Here is an 18967-nt window from a genome sequence, read left to right as displayed (position 1 = left end):
TTATTATTGATGTTGTCTCCGGGCTATGGATCTTTTTTTAGAGCGGAAGTAGGGGAAGGAAGTCAACGTATATGTGCATGTTGCTTAAGGAAGTATGTATCTCTCCGCAATTATGTTGATCAACTTTTAATAAGCCTATTAATAAAGCATGAATATAAAATTAATTTGTAATTTGCAGAATATAATTTAACTCAAAGAAAAGTTATTTATTAATATATTAAATTGCAATCCTCAAGTTTTTCATTTTATGTTGTTGATAGGAGTCCTCCAGTTTTTAAGGTTTTCATAGATCATTGTTATTCTCAAGTTTAACTCATATAAAAATTATTTATTGCTGTGTAAACTTATATTGCAGTTCTCAATTTTTTCATGTTACACTATTGATAAAAGTCATCAGGTTTTTCAGATTTTCACAGATCATTGCCGCCTATTATGTTGAGTCTGAAGCCTTCGAGCTTACTACTTGAAATAATGCAGAAATGTTGGTTCAGGGTAAGACTCTATATATTCTATAAAGTTGATCTTGGCGAAGATGACGTGGCACATCTCTAAAACCAAGATATTTATATATCTATTTTCTTACTTTTTTGCTCTTTTCCCCTCTTATTTTGCACAAAAATATCTAATTATCTTGATCCTTTTGGAAGTAATGGCTGCACATATTATTTCAATTAATTTGAAAACAGAAAAGAAGTTACCACTTAATTATGGAATTTAAAGGGAGACGTGAAAATTAAAATTAATTAATTATGGGATTTGAAGGGGTACAACACTATACGTAGACTTGTTTTGTATCCTCCGGAGTTTGGAATATGAAAAGGTCCGCCTTTTATAGGTGTATAAAAAAGATTTGATGAGAGGAAGCAGCTACCGAATCTTTACCATAAGCAAATTCAATGAGGCAAGTTTTACTTTTTTACACCATCAAGGAAGAGAAGAAGTAAAGATTTCAAACGAAGATGAAGTAAAATATAACTCTACATTTTTACTCTTCTTTTGATGAAATTATCATTCTCCCATATTTACTTAGTTCCAAGAAAGAACGAAAAGCAACTTCATGGGCATCAAAGCGGAACAAAAATAAGAAAATATTGATGGTGGTGGCGCTACAGTGCTCTAGAAAGCGAAGCAAAAGTGTAATTTCCTTACCATTTGATTTCATTATGTCAAATTTTCTATTTAAATTTTGTAGTTATTGGCAAAATGAAAAAGGAATAACATAAACGATATGGGTTTCAAACTTTTCCATAGTCGGTCATTGTCACATAACTTATTCAAGTTAAGGAAAATTTTGAGTTGGCTTTAGTAAATAAGGATTATTCGCCTTTGTAGTTTGTTAAATTTTGCTTATGTCATCGACAGGTTTGGTGGATTGAATAGCATCTTTCACCTTTAACTAGAAATTTCGAGTTTGCATGCTAGAACGGAAAAATTTCTGATAGAGAGTGTTTTCCCTTTTAATGAATTTTACGCTGTGCGAATCCAAATTAATCGAGATCCAACAACAGCCATTAAATGGGGAAGCAAAATAAGGTTTGTTTTTATAGCTCATACACGTATAATATTCTCATAGATGCGCGAAGCGCGAATATATTTTTCTGGCGGGAAATAAGAGAAGGTTACACAAACACTTGAACCTATAAGAAAAATACCGCACATAATTAATACATTTATATTAGTAAGTGCATTTATATAAACTCTATCGTCTACATATGATTAATCGATATGAATGTTCATCACAATCACTTAACTACGGTGAAGAAATGCCGTAAATACATGCAACTGATGCGCCCTTTTTTTTTTTTTTTTTTAAACACAGAGCAACCTGTTGTATCATGGGTCGATTTTTGGGTGAAAAATGTATCCATGGTTTAAATCGGGGTCGAAACAGAATAAAAAAATTAATCAAGGGTAGAAATAGAAAAATGAAAATAAATATCAGGAACCCTCTAGTAGAAGAGTTGAAAAAAGCCCAAAAGCACCCTCCAAAATTTCAATTCCTCCATAACTCACGCACGCTCTCTTCTCTCTGCTCCCCTAGGGTTTCAAAAACACATTCCTCATTTTCCCACTCCACTCAAAATCACCTCAATCCCCAAATCTCTCTAGGGTTTCCTTCTAACAAAATGGCATCGCCGGCAGTAGTCTCCGCACCACGCGCCGCCGCCACGTCATCCAAAACCGAAACCTTCGTCGACAACAAGCGCAAAGACGATATCCGTATGGCGAACATCGCCGCCGCACAAGCCGTCGCAAACGCCGTCCGTACAAGTCTCGGTCCTAAAGGTATGGACAAAATGATCTCAACCGCAAACGGCGAAGTAATCATCACTAACGACGGCGCAACAATACTTAACAAAATGGAAGTTCTTCAACCTGCTGCTAAGTTCCTCGTTGAACTATCCAAATCACAAGACGTTGTCGCCGGTGACGGAACAACAACCGTCGTTGTTATCGCCGGCGCGTTGTTGAAACAGTGTTTGTCTCTTCTTTCTGCTGGGATTCACCCAACTGTTGTTTCTGATTCGCTGCATAAGGCGTCTATGAAGGCTGTTGAAGTGCTTACTGCTATGGCATTGCCTGTTGAGCTAACGGATCGCGATTCGCTTGTGAAATCGGCTAGCACTGCGCTTAACAGTAAGGTAGTTTCGCAATACTCCACGCTTTTAGCTCCATTAGCTGTTGATTCTGTGTTATCTGTTGTGGACCCGGAGAAACCTGAGATTGTTGATTTGAGGGATATTAAGATTGTTAAGAAATTGGGTGGTACTGTTGATGATACTGAGTTGGTTAAAGGCTTGGTTTTTGATAAGAAAGTGAGTCATGCTTCGGGTGGGCTTACCCGTGTTGAGAAAGCTAAGATTGGTGTCATTCAGTTTCAGATTTCGCCTCCGAAAACTGATATTGAGCAGAGTATTGTGGTTTCTGATTATACTCAAATGGACAGGATTTTGAAAGAAGAGAGGAATTACATTTTGGGTATGATTAAGAAGATTAAGGCTACGGGGTGTAATGTATTGTTGATTCAGAAGAGTATTCTGAGGGATGCTGTGACTGAATTGTCTCTGCATTATTTGTCAAAGGCGAAGATTATGGTGATTAAGGATGTCGAGAGGGATGAGATTGAGTTCATTACTAAGACGTTGAATTGTCTGCCTATTGCTAATATTGATCATTTCAGAGCAGAGAAACTTGGGTTTGCGGATTTGGTTGAAGAGATATCTCTTGGGGATGGTGGAAAGATTGTGAAGATCACAGGGATTCAGGACATGGGTAGGACTACTTCGGTGCTGGTTCGTGGGTCGAACCAGTTGGTTCTTGATGAGGCTGAGAGGAGTTTGCATGATGCGTTGTGTGTTGTAAGGTGTTTGGTGAACAAGAGGTTTTTGATTGCAGGTGGTGGGGCACCTGAGATTGAGCTTTCTAGGCAGTTGGGTGCATGGGCAAAGGTCCTACAGGGGATGGAAGGGTATTGTGTGAAGTCTTTTGCTGAAGCACTGGAAGTCGTTCCCTATACTTTGGCTGAGAATGCTGGGTTGAACCCAATTGCAATAGTGACTGAGTTGAGGAACAGGCACGCACAGGGCGAGATCAACACAGGGATCAATGTGAGGAAGGGACAGATCACTAACATTTTGGAGGAGAATGTGGTGCAGCCATTGCTGGTGAGCACAAGTGCAATTAGCTTGGCTACCGAATGTGTACGGATGATTTTGAAGATTGACGACATTGTTACAGTGAGGTAGAGTGATGACATGTGAAATTGCCTGAATAGAAGTGTTTTGTCATATCTTCGGTTCTTGACTTGTGTCCTTCAAGAATTAGTGGTCCTCTAGTACTTCTCTATTTCGGATTATATGCTGGATTTTCAATTTGTCATTTTTGCTTAGCTAACTTTTACTCGTTGGGTTTTTCTCACTTGAATGCTTAGTTTAGAGTGCGCAGACTCTTTTTCATGTATTTTGATTGGTTGACATGGTGCAGTATGTAACATGTGAATCACTATCCGTTTATCGATATTTTTTGTCAGATGCTCTTTAGTTGGTGAATTTTGTTTCTGTCCAACAATTTGCGTTCCAATTAGTTATCAAATGGTTCTTCATGTTTTAACGTTTATCTGTACCATGTGCTTCTTGCTCTTTGCTGTCCTATGACCCACCAAGAGGAGCTTGCTATCCCTTTTACATTGGTGTGTGCTGACAAATGTTCTCAAGCACTACCTAGATCTGGTCCAGTTTTGAGATCTAGTTGCACATTACATATTTTATATGCTAAGATTTAGTTGGAGAAAGAACAAAAGCAAGTCTACTCGGTTAGTTTACATAGATATGTGTGCTGTGGCAACTGACAGTTGAGGTATAGTAAGGGTGATGTAAGCTCACCTAATATTGCTTTGTTATTAAAACATAAAAGTGTGAGATGTCAGCTGCGACCTATCAATTTTTTCCTCCGATTAAGTTTTGAAATGGAGGACTCTGTTTAGTGTCAGATTCTCCAACTTCCAATTGAGCTCAAGAATTGTAGCATCTTTAGAGTAGACTAATGCTGAGGTGCTTTGATTTTTCTTTACTGATCAGTTCTATAAACAACTTTACCTGAAACTGCTTTGAGCCTAGTGTCGTTCGTTATATTAAGTGATAGGATCGGGTTGACTCCGAATCGGCTTTTGTGGTTGGGTTACGACACGATTGAATTAATCATCCTTCTTTTCTGAAGAGTGGTTTGGTTTTATAATTTATCATATAAGCTAATTGTAATATCAGATTTTTGTCGGTTGAGATGCCTGCCTCTCTTTCTTCCTCGTCCTTGGGGAAATAGTATTACTGCACCTTCATTTTAATGCCTAAAGCAGAGAAAATGTTAGCGAACTATGATCTTTAAATTGCATGAATGGACGATTAAAAGTCAAATGTCTTTTTAAGGAAAAGGCAAAGACCAATAAAAGAGTGAAAATGAAAGCCCTTTTCTGTTCACTAAGTCGGGGCTACCTTGTTTGTTGGGGCATGGGTCTAGGTAGGAGATTAAGAATGCCATGACAAATGGCAGGGGAGATGGGAGCTTATATACAGATGCGAAGAGAAAAGGATAGACATGCAGCCAGGGACTGGTTTTGCTGTGACCTCTTGGTGATCAATGAATGAAAAAAGCAAATAGAAGAAATGCGAGTTTTTTTGGATTGTCTCGATTGGCTGACCTAAGGAGTAATTAAGTAAGTCGTTGCTCTAGTCCTGTCACTGCTTGTAAGATATGGGAGTTGCTACTTTGTCTACATAGGTAGTACTCTCTTAAGATTGTTAAGAAATTGGGTGGTACTGTTGATGATACTAAGTTGGTTAAAGGTTTGGTTTTGATAAGAAGGTAAGTCATGCTTTGGGTGGGCTTACACATGTTGAGAAATCTAAGATTGGTGCGATTCAGTTTCAGATTTCGCCTCCGAAAACCTAAGTTACTTGGACTCGGGTGCGGGAGAGTCCGATACGGGTGCAGATCTAGATGTCGGATCCTTCATGATCTAAATTTAAAGGTTCGGGGATACGGATCCAGTTATGGATACGGGTGCCTGGATTCGGCTAAAATTCAAATATCTAAAAATAGAGTTATAAAACCTAAATTATATGTGGAAAAATTGAAAGAATATTGATCAAGAGGAGAATCCACAAAGGAGATAAAAGGAAACGGAGTGAGAGAAATTTTTATATAGAAGGTATTCCATTTTTTTCAATTTCACCTTAGCTTTAGTTTTGATTAAAGAAATCATTGAATCTGTCCGGAATTTTTACGTCGATTTTGGTCAAAGTATCCAAAATCGGTTGACCAGATCAGGTAGGATCCCACGCCCACACCCGTGTCGTGTCGACACGGGTGCGGCACCGAAAGTGAAGAGTCCGAGTAACATAGCCGAAAACTGATTGTGGTTTCTGATTATACTCAAATGAATAGGATTTTGAAAGAAGAGGGGAATTACATTTTGGGTATGTTAAAGAAGATTAAGGCTACGGGGTGTAATGTATTGTTGATTCAGAAGAGTATTCTGAGGGATGCTGTGACTGAATTGTCTCTGCATTATTTGTTAAAGGCGAAGATTATGCTGATTAAAGATGTTGAGAGGGATGAGATTGAGTTCATTACCAGGACCTTGAATTGTTTGCCTATTGCTAATATTGATCATTTCAGAGCAGAGAAACTTGGGTTTGCGGATTTGGTTGAAGAGATATCTCTTGGTGATGGTAGAAAGATTGTGAAGATCACAAGGATTCAGGACATGGGTAGGACTGCTTCGGTGCTGGTTCGTGGGTCGAACCAGTTGGTTCTTGATGAGGCTGAGAGGAGTTTGCATGATGCGTTGGGTGTTGTAAGGTGTTTGGTGAACAAGAGGCGCTTTTGATTGCAGGTGGTGGGGCACCTGAGATTGAGCTTTCTAGGCAGTTGGGTCATGGGCAAAGGTTCTACAGGGGATGGAAGAGTATTGTGTGAAGTCTTTTGTTGAAGCACTCGAAGTCGTCACCTATACTTTGGCTGAGAATACTGGTTTGAACCCAATTGCAATTGTGACTGAGTTGAGGAACAGGCACGCACAGGGCGAGATCAACATAGGGTTCAACGTGAGGAAGGGACAGGTCACTAACATTTTGGAGGAGAATGTGGTGCAGCCATTGCTGGTGAGCACAAGTGCAATTAGCTTGGCTACCGAATGTGTACGGATGATTTTGAAGATTGACGACATTGTTACGGTGATGTAGAGTTACATCATGTGAAGTTGCTGAAAAAATTAGAAATGTTTTGTCATATCTTTGATTTTTGACTTGTGTGCTTCAAGAATTAGTGGTCCTCTAGTTCTTTTCTATTTCGGATTATATGCTAAATTTTCAATTTGTCGTTTTTGCTTAGCTAATTTTTACTCGTTTTGTTTTCTCACTTGAATTCTTAGTTTTGAGTGCGCAGGCTCTTCTTCATATGCCTTTGGATTGGTTGACAGGGTGCAGTATGTAACATGTGGATCACTATCCATTTATCAATATTTTTGTCAGATACTCTTTAGTTGGTGAATTTTGTTTTTGCCAGCAATTTATGTGCCAATTAATAACTAATGGTGCTTCCTGTTTTAACTTTTATCTACACGATGTGCTTCTTGCACTTTGCTTATCCTATGAGCCACCAAGAGAGCTTGCTATCTCTTTTACATTTGTGTGCTCTGACTAATGTTCTCAGGCACTATCTAGGCCTGTCCAGTTTTGATCCAGCAGTATCTGGAATTTGCTCAGAAATAAGCATTCTTGCACCTCTAAACTCAAAACAAAAAAGCATCAAAGTGTACCAAATAATACACTGTAGCACAACTATTTGCACCATCAAACTCCCAGAGAAATCACCATACATTCCCTTTAACAAAGGAACACCCATAACTAAAGTATTTGGAAGAGTTGATAAAGAAAAGAGTGTTATACTCCATTCTAAACTACCCCTTTTGCTTAAATTAGCACACACAGCAAGAGCCCCAAGAACAATAAGTTTCTGCGTAGTGTCAGCAGCAATGAACCTTAAGTTCATGTTGTATGGATTATTAACAGCAATAAAATGGAAGGACAAAAGTGGAACAGCAAAAAGTGCTACAAATCTGTTAATTCCAGAACACTGGTCTGGTGAGAAAATTTTCCACCATTTAACACAACCAAAAGCTAATATCATAGCCACATAAAGTGGCACAACAACAGTCATAACATGATAAAAATCAGCTAAAGTTATCATCTCTACTAAGTTCTTGAAATACCCAGATCAAGAAAAAATACAAGGGTAGAGAAGTTGAGAAATAAAAGAAAGTTTAGTAGAAATGAGGAAGTGGGGTTGGTAAATATGGGGTTGGTAAATATAAGCCAAGTTATGGAGGAATAAGAAGGCGAGCATGTGTTTTGGTTTATGGGGTTGTGGGGATTTTGCAGAAAGGAGCAATATTTTTTGGCATTAGAGAATAGAGATTACAGAAAGAATACAGCTTTGAGAGTTGTGAGCAAGCTTGCAGTCTCCAAGGCAAAGGGGGATTTTTCTAATTATATTTTTTGCCTATTACTCTCTTTGTTGTCTCCTCTTTGTTTTGAGCTGTGTTTGGATTGGAAAGAAAGAACGAGAAAAAATTGGGGTCTTATAAATTGGTATAATCTGGTATGGTAAGTTGGTATATGGCGCTATCTTCAATGGTTCACAGAGTTGTGTAGAGAAAAAGCATTTTGGTTGGAGGTGGTGTCCCTATAAGTACTAGTTTGCCGGAGCTTCTTTTTTAAAGTCATTTTCTTCTTGTTTTTGGCTTTTGGGCTCGTGGGCTGTTGATGGGCTACGTCTGTTGCTCTAGTGTTTATTTTTATCCCCTTTTATCATTCTGTAAATTAATAAAGTAGTGCAATACCATTAGATTATAGTGAAATATTGTTATAGAGAATGACGATTATAAAGAAATCTAATGGATTTTTTTTTTTTTTTGAGTTAGATTTCTTTATAATCGTCATTCTCTGTAACAATATTTCACTATAACGATCATATTTCCTTTGAAATCTATATTTCATATTATGTCCTATTATTTGTTTTCTATAATAATATTTCATTTGCATAAAAAAAGATATCCGAATAAAATAATTCTGTTATAAAGAGGTTTGCCTCTATTTGTTTTGCCTTTTTGCGCTTTTGCCAAGACAACCTTCTCATGCATGTGAAAATGATATAAAGCTGTTGTGGTTTGCGGGCTATTGCACAGGAACAGGGTTTATCTGTGCGGACCCAAAGGTAGCGGTTGCGGGTTCCCTTGTCATTAAAAAAAAAAAAAAAAAAAAAAAGATATAAAGCAGTATTTCCCCCTCACTGTTAAGTTCTTTATTAATGTAATAAAATATCTTCTATTTATGTTCTGGTAATGGTGAATCTTCAAGTCCTGATTGAGGCCTTCATGGGGTATTGTGACAAGAACAGGAACTAAGGAATAACAAGGCTATGGTGAAATTAAAGGTGCGTTTTTGTGGTGGGCCGGTTTGGTTTGTCCATTCCTAGTTCGGTTTAAGATGAAGAAGACCCCTTATGCTCTCTCTATACCTTGTTTCACTAAAATTTTGAAGTGACAGTTTGTTAGATGAGCTGGGGTAATTGAAAGCATACATTAGCAGGAGGTACAAGCCACCTAATTCAAGGAGCTTCAACATAGAATTTTCATTGTTGAAAGGAAGGGTTTGAATTAATCATCTTTCTTTTCTGAATAAGTGATTTGATCTGCACACTGCGTATGTTGTATTGGAAGCTAAGTGTGGTATCCGATTTTTGTCGGAGAGATGCCTGCCTGACTTTTTTTTTTCCTCCTGTTCCGTTGGAAAATAGTATTACTTCACCTTCAGTCTAATGCGTAAAGCAGAGTAAATGTTAAAGAATTATGATCTGTTTTCTTGCATGAATGAACAATTAAAAATCAAGGGCTTGTTAAGGAAGGGCAAGGCCAACAGAATGGGGAAAATGAAAGCCCTTTTCTGTTCACCCAAGTCGGGGTTACTTTGTTGGTTGGGACATGGTTAGAGGGGTAGGAATGCCATTACAAATGGCAAGGGCTATGGATGCAGAGAGGAAGAGGAAAGGATATATATGCAGCGAGGGGATTGGTTCTGCAGTGGCTTCTTGGTGATCAATGAGTGAAGAAAGCAAATAGAAGAAATGCGAGTGATGAGGGTTGAAGAGATTGATTTTGGATCTCCTGGTTTGGCTGATTTTGGATCTCCTGGTTTGGCTGACCCAAGCCTAGGTTGCTCGAGTCCTGTCACTGCTTGTAACATAGGAGAGTTGCTACTTTGTCTATGTATTTAGTACTCTTATCTTGATTTTATGCTTTTGTGTACTGCATTAGGCTTTAAGTAATTGCTTGGTAACCCCTATGTCTGCACAAAAACTAGATTGAATTGGCCTATTTCAACGACTGGCATTCTTGGCATCTTTGGAGATATGGGTATCTGTAGCTAACTGAATTGTTGGATCACTTTATAGTATTCAAGAGCCGCGAGCTATTATGAGATTGAACATTATGAGGTTGTAAGTCTTTTTTCAGGAAGAGTACTAGATGAACTGAGACTTTTAAAATTTATCTACTGCTTCGAGTCTCTTGGAAGAAACTTTTCAGTAAACCCTCTCCACCTTGTTGGTCAATTCTTATGTTTTTTCACTCATGCTCAATTCTTATGTTTGTTTTATGAATCCATTTGTCCCGATTTTATAATAATATAGATAAAACATTACTCCATTTGTTGGGGGCTCTGTTTGGGCCTTTGTCACGTAACTTTGCCACTCTACAAGTAAGAAATTGCACGGTTTTCCCTTCAAATGGAACTTATGCCTAGCGGGGCAGGGTATAAGTTCTTTAAGGGATTAGGCATAACTTGTGAAATATTTTAAAGCGAAAATATGAGTTTATGTCATGTGAAAAAGTTATTTGTCTTCGAGGACAAAAATTAAAGACTAGCACAAAATAGGGAATAAAGTGCAAGTGACCCAATTGTGTTAATGTGACATAACCACAGAGGGTGATTCTGTAATAACAAAGCTATCTTCTTAGATTACATTTTTAAGATAAACGTAAAGGAATAGACAAATGATAATGGACACAGTAATTATATGGTTCAATGCTTGGTCCTGCTGTTTAAAGAAATCAGTTGGGCCATGAAACTCTTCAACAGTTTTTTCTCGTTCGTAATACTGTACATTCAGTAATGTTCGACACTTTGCATTTAACGAGGTTCAACTTAACCAACAGCGAGAGCAACGTAAATGAATAAAATCCATTCATTTGAAAGTAATATTCAAAATCGGAAACTGTACACCAAAGGGAAATAAACAACAAACTGGAACACTTTCAAAAGTCATGGTTCCAGTGGAACACCAATTGACTGGGAACACCAATTGACTGATTCCTTCTCAAAGGTTTACATGGAAATATAGGTGTCCAAATAATGTTAAAAAGCTGTTAAGCTGTGCCAAACGACAAACTCAGCCCTCATAATCTGGACTTCAATTATTTTTTTTTTAATTTTTTTCTCTACAGTATTCCGCAACGCCCATGCCAGGTTACACTGAGCTTGTTGCTTTAATTTTAGAATGAAACCATAGAATAAGAACTAATATTTCAAGGAAAAAAGAAGATCTTTCCACATTTAAATGTTAAATGATGCTAGTCTTGTCCCAGATCATGTGTATAGGTGAAGTGTATTTGACAGATTTTGTTAGCAATTGTCAGCTCCAGCGGAGGATTCCTCCTTGTTTGAAGCAAGAAGGTGCTTTGTCAATGTTGTCTCTTCAGTATTATGTTGGTTGACAATTCTTTTCTCTTCATTTTTACCCCACAAAACTAGGTAAAGCCCAACCATTATCAGAAGTCCTCCAAGTATCCTGCATTTAAACGTTGATAAGATAATTAAGATCAATTTATGGACCAGATATCGTAAGCAAGCCGATTAATCTGACATGTGGTTATTGAATTTTATCCACTATAGCAGTAAAATAACAAAATTATCTTTTCACATTAAAGTAATTGAACTTTGCACAAAAATTTGGTGATTTTTTGTGTAACCATACGCAGGCGGGTAACTATCAACAATTATGAGCGAGTGTTGAATATTTTCCATGGATTTGTTAACTTACCCTCCAGAGTACAACTGATCACCAAGAACTACAAAAGCCATGACAGCAACTAATACTGTTTGCACAGGCTGGAATGTAGCAACATACACTGGTCCTCCTTTCTGAATGCACCAAGTCTGGAGAGAGATTACTATTCCAGAAGAGATAATACCCTAATAACAATTAAAATCCAATATAATTAGACTTTCATGTTAACTAAGATAATGTGAAACAGGGAATTGAGGCTTGGTTCTTTTATTAGGTTCTTACAGCATATAAAATCAGATATATTTCCTCTCCAGAGTGGATCAGCCATTTTTTTGGATCCCTTTCTGTAAAAGCTGCTATAGCTAGGAACTGAATTAATCCAAAGAAGCATGTAAATGAGGTAAGTGATAGCTTGGCTGGGTACTTCTTCACCACAGGTGCCTGCGTAATTTACAAAGTAAATAATAAGTTGTCGGCACTGACTTTGACTGTGTTATGGCTCCAGCAGCCTTGTGGAGACTGCTTGAACTTACTAACAATAATTGCAGCTTTGGTTTCAATATATGCACTGACAGTTTAAAGAACTTTTAATTTACACTATCAATGTAATTTAACTAGTTGTAGCAGGTATGTTGCTTGAACTAGCCAAAAATGTTGCCGCACTTGTGTTACATCATCCTCAAGAAACACAACTTTGGAGGATCCAGCAAGCACCCAACAACATTTTTGAAGAATCCAAGCAACATAGATGGCAGGTTGCTCGCCTTATTTTTCAGGCAACTAGTTCTACTTAATCTGAGCAGTTACTTATAATTATCTTGTGTCAATGCACATAAGTTGAACTCTCTTGCTGTTACATGAGGGATACCTGAAGAACCATCCAACCAGCCCAAGATAAGCAATGACCAAACAAATAAACACAACCCCATGTCCAATCCAGCACGTTCTCTTGAGAAGCAACCATATCTTCTTCAGAAGAATTGCTTCCTCCTAATAGGGGAGGCCCTTTGTAAAGAGTAATAATTGTGGCTCCTCCAACACTTGCTAGGGTTCCCAGAATCTTTGCCATGCCATCTCTCCTCATAAAATGAACTCTTTCTAGCCTGAGAGCATACAAGCATGTACTTTAGTCTAAATGTAGTTGCTATAAAATTTAAACGAATGAATGGAAATGAGTCTTTTTAATGAGCTCTTGCATACCTTAGACTAGAAGCCATGATGAAAGTAATAGCAGGAACAGAGTTTTGCATTGCTGAAGCAAAGGTTGGGGATGCATAATACAACCCTAAGATATAAAATCCTTGGTTTGCTGTGATCCTGGTAAGCAAAAACTTGCAATGATCAGCAAAATACATATCAGGAAATGATTTAACTTATATACACTGACCGTGTAAGGAAATTTTTTATTTGTTGCGTCGTTAACGTGTTGTAGCTGGTAACTTGGCTTATTTCCTAAGTTACTAATCCTACCTTTTTATTGACGGTTATCTATAGTTGTATCTTTCGGTTGATCTAATATTGTAAAAGTTCTTATCACTATCAGTGTATATAGTTGTATTTTAAAGAAAAAAAAAAAAAGGAAGTGGATAATTCCTCTTGCTACTTGCTTACCCTATTAATGCAAGAAAGCAAAATTGAGCCAATAGAGAGAATGTGAGGGGTGGTCTTTCTTTCCTGTATAAATCATAACACAAGGGAAGAAAAGGTTAATTACATATCAATAAAGAAGGAAAAGAAACAAAAAATCTGAGGTGCTTTGAAATCAAAGACTCACTTTTCCAAGAAATAAGCAAAGGGGCCTAACAAAAGCAATGCAATAATATTTCTATAAACTGGATACACAATCTTACTGACACCAATATTAAGTGCAAGTCTTGAGACTATATGAAATCCTGCGTAGCATAATTGCAAAACAAGCAATGCTATAAGAAGTTTCACTTTTCCAGGGATACTGCGGATTCCACTTTTTGGTTCCATATCTTTTGATTTCTTTCTAATTTTTTTACACTTAGATCCTCAAGTACTACAAGTACTAACAATTATCCTCATATATATACAAAGTTAAAGATTCCATTTGGAAAAAATAAGTGAATTAAATTGATGAATAATAGAGGACAATAACAGAACAGCCTCACTGGCATATGCAAAGTGATCATTTAGACATATTATTGTGAGATCCTGAATAATTTTTTTAAGTGCCTTAGTGTATAATGTGCATTTATTGATATAGTTGCTCTATGCTTTGCATGCAAATCTGTCCACTATGAGATCGGTTTTTTCTAAATCTTGTATATGATATATGATTCGTTGACTTAGACTTTGGACTTTGTTAGGGAGACAAACTGGGAGTTATGCATGTTGGTTTGGTAGTTATAGCTACACCTTATTTTGTGACCTTTCTTAAATTTATGGCAGCCATTAGGGAGTACATAGCTTTAATTAATTGGTGGGTTAGTTTGTAGTTAGTTAGTTCAAGTAAGAAACTAGAAAGTTCTTCTATTCTTTATTTTTTCAGTTATCCATCTAAGAAAGGCAATCAAAAATTTGCCAGTTGAATTAAGCTGCTCTTTTACCTTCATATATTTTGCAGTAAAAAATAGTTGTTACCATAAATTTTATTTGCTAGCCAAGCCTACCCATAAAATACATGTGACTAAAATTGATGATTTAGTGTATATGACAAAGTGCCAAAGAAAATATGAGAATTAGTCCCTTGGAACAGATCCCTCATCTGTTACCGGTGACCCGGGATTGTAGTGTAGGAAAGAATAGGAAGAGAATATTTTTCTTAGAGAACGCTTAAGTTGTATTAGGCTATTTAAGGCCACTTGAGATGACTACAATCATCAATTACATCTCTATTTATACTACTCAAAAAACCAATTCAAAAGTCTTGTACAAATAACTAGATACATGTATCACAAACTTTTAAAAGATTTCTTGAAAAACTAAGAGATAATATTGAAAGACTAAATGATATTCTTGAAACAATAAAGAATTCCTAGAAAACAGAAAAGTCAAGGATAGTATCCTTGTGAATGCATTAATTCCAACACTCCCCCTTAATGCATTTGCTTGACAACTCCAATGCGTTCTCGAAGATAGCAAAACTTTTCTCTAGGAAGTGCTTTGGTGAAGATGTCAGCAAGTTGTTCTCCTGTCTGGCAATAATGTAATTGAATTTCACCTTTCTCTTGTGCTTCTCGGATAAAATGGTACTTGATGGAAATATGCTTCGATCTTTCATGGTTGACCGGATTCTTGGCAATGGCAATCGCTGATTTGTTATCGCAATACAAAACAGTCCCTTCTTTTTGTTTTTTACCAATATCTTCAAGAATTCTCCTAAGCCAAATAGCTTGAGAAGTAGCCTTAGCTGCTGAGACATATTCTGCTTCGGCAGTGGATTGAGCAACAACACTTTGCTTTTTTGACAACCAAGAACAAATGCTTGAACCAAATAAGAAAGCATAACCAGAAGTACTCTTCATGTCATCTATACTTCCAGCCCAGTCACTATCAGAATAGCCAATTAAGTCCAAATCTCCATCAAATTTGTACATTATCCCATAATCCATTGTTCCTTGCAAGTAGCGTAGAACACGCTTTGCAGCTCCAAAATGCACTTGGCTTGGTTCTTGCATGAATCTGGATAATAAACTAGCAGCAAACATAATGTCAGGTTTTGTTGAAGTAAGATATAGCAGGCTTCCAATCAAGCTCCTGTAAAGTGAGCTATTAGCTTTCTTTGCTCCATCATCTTTTCTGAATTTCTCATTTGCTGCTAATGGTATGGCCACAGACCTGCAATCCATCATTTTAAATTTTTGAAGAATATTTTTAGTATACTTCTTTTGAGAAATAAAAATTCCTTCTTTCACTTGAGAAACTTCAATGCCCAAGAAATAATGTAGCAACTCAAGATCACTCATTTCATAGGTTTGCATCATATCTTGCTTGAATTTCTGCATCATCTTCAGATCATTTCCTGTAAAAATCAGATCATCCACATAGAGGCAAACAATGACAATGCTGCTATGTTCTTGCTTTACATACAAAGTGGCTTCGCTTTTACTTCTCTGAAAATTATTTTTCAGAAAGTATGTATCAATTTCATTGTACCAGGCTCTTGGCGCTTGCTTCAGCCCATAAAGAGCCTTTTTTAGCCTGCACACCTTCTCTTCTCCCCCTTGAACAAAAAATCCTTGAGGTTGCTCAACATAAATTTCTTCATCAAGTTTTCCATTTAGAAATGCAGACTTAACATCAAGTTGAAAAATCTTCCATTTCTTTTGTGCAGCAACAACAATCAAGGTTCTAATTGTCTCAAGACGTGCAACTGGAGAGAAAGTTTCGTAGAAATCAATACTTGGCTTTTGAGTGAAACCTCTAGCAACCAACCTTCCTTTGTGCTTTTGAATTTCTCCTTCTTGATTGAGTTTGATTTTGTAAATCCATTTTAGACTTACAACTTCTCTTTCTTTGGGTACATCCATAAGCTCCCAAGTATTATTTTTTTCAATCATCCGAATTTCTTCTACCATGGTTGTCTTCCAAACATCATGCTTTATTGCCTTCTCATAATTTTCTAGCTCAATACAGGCAAAGTTGCATCTTTGATAGATGTCACTCAACATTCTTGTTCCTCTTGGAGGTGGTTCTTCATCTTCTGGATTTGAGATTTCTCCCCCTTGAGGGACATCTTCCTCTTCCCCGTCCTCTTCTTGACTTGGCACATTTAAAGAAATGATAGAAGTATTCTCCACCTTTTTATCTTTCTAATTCCATGCTATTTTTTCATCAAAAATGACATCTCTACTAACAACAAGTTTGTTAGTTTTGACATCGAGAAGCCTATAGCCTTTTGTCACATCACTATAACCAAGAAATATACATTTTTGACTCTTTTCATCCAATTTTGTTCTTTTGTCAGCAGGTATATGAGCATAACAAATACACCCGAAAATTTTAAAATGACTTACAGAAGGCTTCATTCCACTCCAAGCTTCAACTGGTGTCTTATCCTTCAATGCCTTTGTCGGGCACCTATTGAGGATGTACACTGCTGTATGTACTGCTTCTGCCCAAAAATATTTTGGCAGCCCTTTCTCATTCATCATCGTTCTGGCCATTTCAACAATGGTTCTGTTTCTCCTTTCAGATACACCATTTTGTTGAGGAGTGTACCCTGCTGTAAGTTGCTTCTCAATGCCTTCATTTTTGCAATATTCTTCAAATTCTCGACTTGTGTATTCACTTCCTCTGTCACTACAAATGGTTTTGATGCTGCAGCCTTTTTGTTTCTCAACAAAGGCTTTAAATCTCTTGAATGTAGCAAATGTTTCTGACTTTTCTTTCAAGAAATAAACCCAAGTCATTCTTGAAAAATCATCAATAAAAATTAGAAAGTACATCTGGCTTCCCAGATGTCTGTATGGATTAGTTCCAAAAGTACACTTGCTCTCCAAGACTTCCCTTTTAGAAAAGACTTTCTATGTTGCTTTCCCATAATACAACTTTCACATGGATCCACCTCAGTATGTATCTCAGGAAGGCCTTGCACCATGTCCTTTTGCTTCAGAAGCTTCAAACCATGAAAATTCAAGTGACAAAACCTTTTGTGCCAAAGCCATGAATCATCTACAACTTCATTTTTGAATGCATTGTAATGAAGTTGTAAAGGAAAGTTTCTTTTTATCATCTTTACTTCAACAATGACTTGATTTGGCTCAATTTTATCATAAATTCTACAATAATTATCTCTAAACACAAGAGAATAACCATTTTCCATGAGCTGACCAACACTAAGCAAATTTTCTTCCAAGTCAGGAACATAAAGGACATCATGAATTTGCTTACCGCTACCTTTTCTGTTGATCGAAATGGTACCTCTAACTTTTGCATCAACTAAGGCTCCATTCCCCATTCTCACTTTAGAAGTGATGCTGCGATTAATTGAGAGGAAAGCCTTTTCGTCTCCAGTCATATGATTGGTACAACCCCTATCAACATACCATTCACTGCTTTTTGCTGAAGCATCAGATTGAGAAGCGTAGAAAAGGTTTTCTTCCTTTTCTTCCTCTTTTCCTTCACAGAAATTTACTTGCTCCTGTTGCTTGTGCCTGCAATCCTTCTCAATATGGCCAAACTTTTTACGAAAGCTACATTGGGGCTTGCCTTTGTGCTAATATTTTTCTGCATTATGATTAGTCTTTTTGCAAATTTTACAAAAAAGACTAGTACTTTTCTCACCTTTTTCTTCAACCTTCTTAGTAGAGCCATCACGATCCTGCTTCTTTTTTGGATTGTACTTCTTTTTTTGTTGATTCTTTGAGAAATTTTGAGAATTCTCATTGGTTCTGGACTGGAAAGCCGTCTCTTTGGGTTGATTCTCACGAAAAAAATCTTCGCTACTCGTGTGCACGGAACGATCCAACTAGCTCTTTGATGGAAAGGTTAAAAAGATCTTTCGTCTCCTCAATGATAGCAACAATATACTCATACTTTTCTGTGACACTAATTAGAATTTTTTTCACAACTTGTTGGTCAGAAATTTCATCACCATGATTCTATTGTGCAATATTCATGACTCTTGTGCAATATTCATCGATTTTTTCAGATTCTATCATCTTCGAATTTTGAAACTCTCTTCTAAGAGTTTGAAGATTGATAGTGCGTACCTTTTCGTCACTATACACCTCAGCTTCCAGAGACCCCCAAGCTTGTTTTGCAGTCTTACAAGTAGCAATTTTTGCAAAAAATGCTCTTGAGACTCCCATTTGAATTTTGCTCAAAGCCTTTGCATCTTGACGACGCTTAGCCTCAAGATTTTTCATCTCTGCTACTGAAAGTTCACCATCGTCTTCTGGCTTTTCATAGCCATTTGCAACAATAGTCCACAAACCTTCAGCTTTCAGATAAGTTCTCATTCTTATCTTCCAGTATTCAAAGTCATTTCCATCAAAAAATGGAGTAAGAACAACTGAAGAATCAGCCCCATCATTTGTTTTAGATGCCATAATTTTTTCTTCTTCACCTAACCCCAGATTAAGAACGAAAACTGCTCTGATACCAATTTGTAGGAAAGAATAGGAAGAGAATATTTTTCTTAGAGAATGCTCAAGTTGTATTAGGCTACTTAAGGCCACTTGAGATGATTAGAATCATCAATTACATCTCTATTTATGCTACTCAAAAAACCAATTCAAAAGTCTTGCACAAATAACTAGATACATGTATCACAATTCACTAGATACATGTATCACAAACTTTTAAAAGATTTCTTGAAAAACTAAGAGATAATATTGAAAGACTAAATTCTTGAAACAATAAAGAACTCCTAGAA

The 18967-nt window shown here is 36.9% G+C and overlaps 3 protein-coding genes and 1 pseudogene across 3 annotated transcripts; 2 read left to right on the top strand and 2 right to left on the bottom strand.

Moving 5' to 3' along the window:
- Nucleotides 1–1967: 1967 nt before the first annotated feature.
- On the top strand, nucleotides 1968–4029 carry LOC132633224 (T-complex protein 1 subunit delta). Its single transcript, XM_060349491.1, has one exon. It carries the CDS (start codon nucleotides 2127–2129, stop codon nucleotides 3744–3746), a length of 1620 nt encoding a protein of 539 aa, XP_060205474.1. The 5' UTR covers nucleotides 1968–2126; the 3' UTR covers nucleotides 3747–4029.
- A 142-nt stretch (nucleotides 4030–4171) lies between these two features.
- Nucleotides 4172–7143, top strand: LOC132633225 (T-complex protein 1 subunit delta-like; annotated as a pseudogene).
- A 69-nt stretch (nucleotides 7144–7212) lies between these two features.
- On the bottom strand, nucleotides 7213–7746 carry LOC132631510 (probable auxin efflux carrier component 1c). The gene has a single exon (XM_060347084.1). The coding sequence runs from the start codon at nucleotides 7744–7746 to the stop codon at nucleotides 7213–7215; it is 534 nt and encodes a 177-aa protein (XP_060203067.1).
- Nucleotides 7747–11106: 3360 nt separating this feature from the next.
- On the bottom strand, nucleotides 11107–13599 carry LOC132634329 (WAT1-related protein At3g18200). The gene is made up of 7 exons (XM_060350594.1): nucleotides 13397–13599; nucleotides 13234–13296; nucleotides 12823–12939; nucleotides 12491–12725; nucleotides 11905–12063; nucleotides 11656–11807; nucleotides 11107–11403 (listed from the first exon to the last, which is right to left on the bottom strand). Exons 1-7 carry the CDS (start codon nucleotides 13597–13599, stop codon nucleotides 11238–11240), a joined length of 1095 nt encoding a protein of 364 aa, XP_060206577.1. The 3' UTR covers nucleotides 11107–11237.
- Nucleotides 13600–18967: the final 5368 nt, after the last annotated feature.

This window comes from Lycium barbarum, chromosome 3 (genome assembly GCF_019175385.1).
Source record: "Lycium barbarum isolate Lr01 chromosome 3, ASM1917538v2, whole genome shotgun sequence".
Taxonomy (NCBI): domain Eukaryota; kingdom Viridiplantae; phylum Streptophyta; class Magnoliopsida; order Solanales; family Solanaceae; genus Lycium; species Lycium barbarum.
The sequence above is the reverse complement of the archived record's forward strand: the minus strand, read 5'-3'. Positions and strand labels throughout refer to the sequence as shown.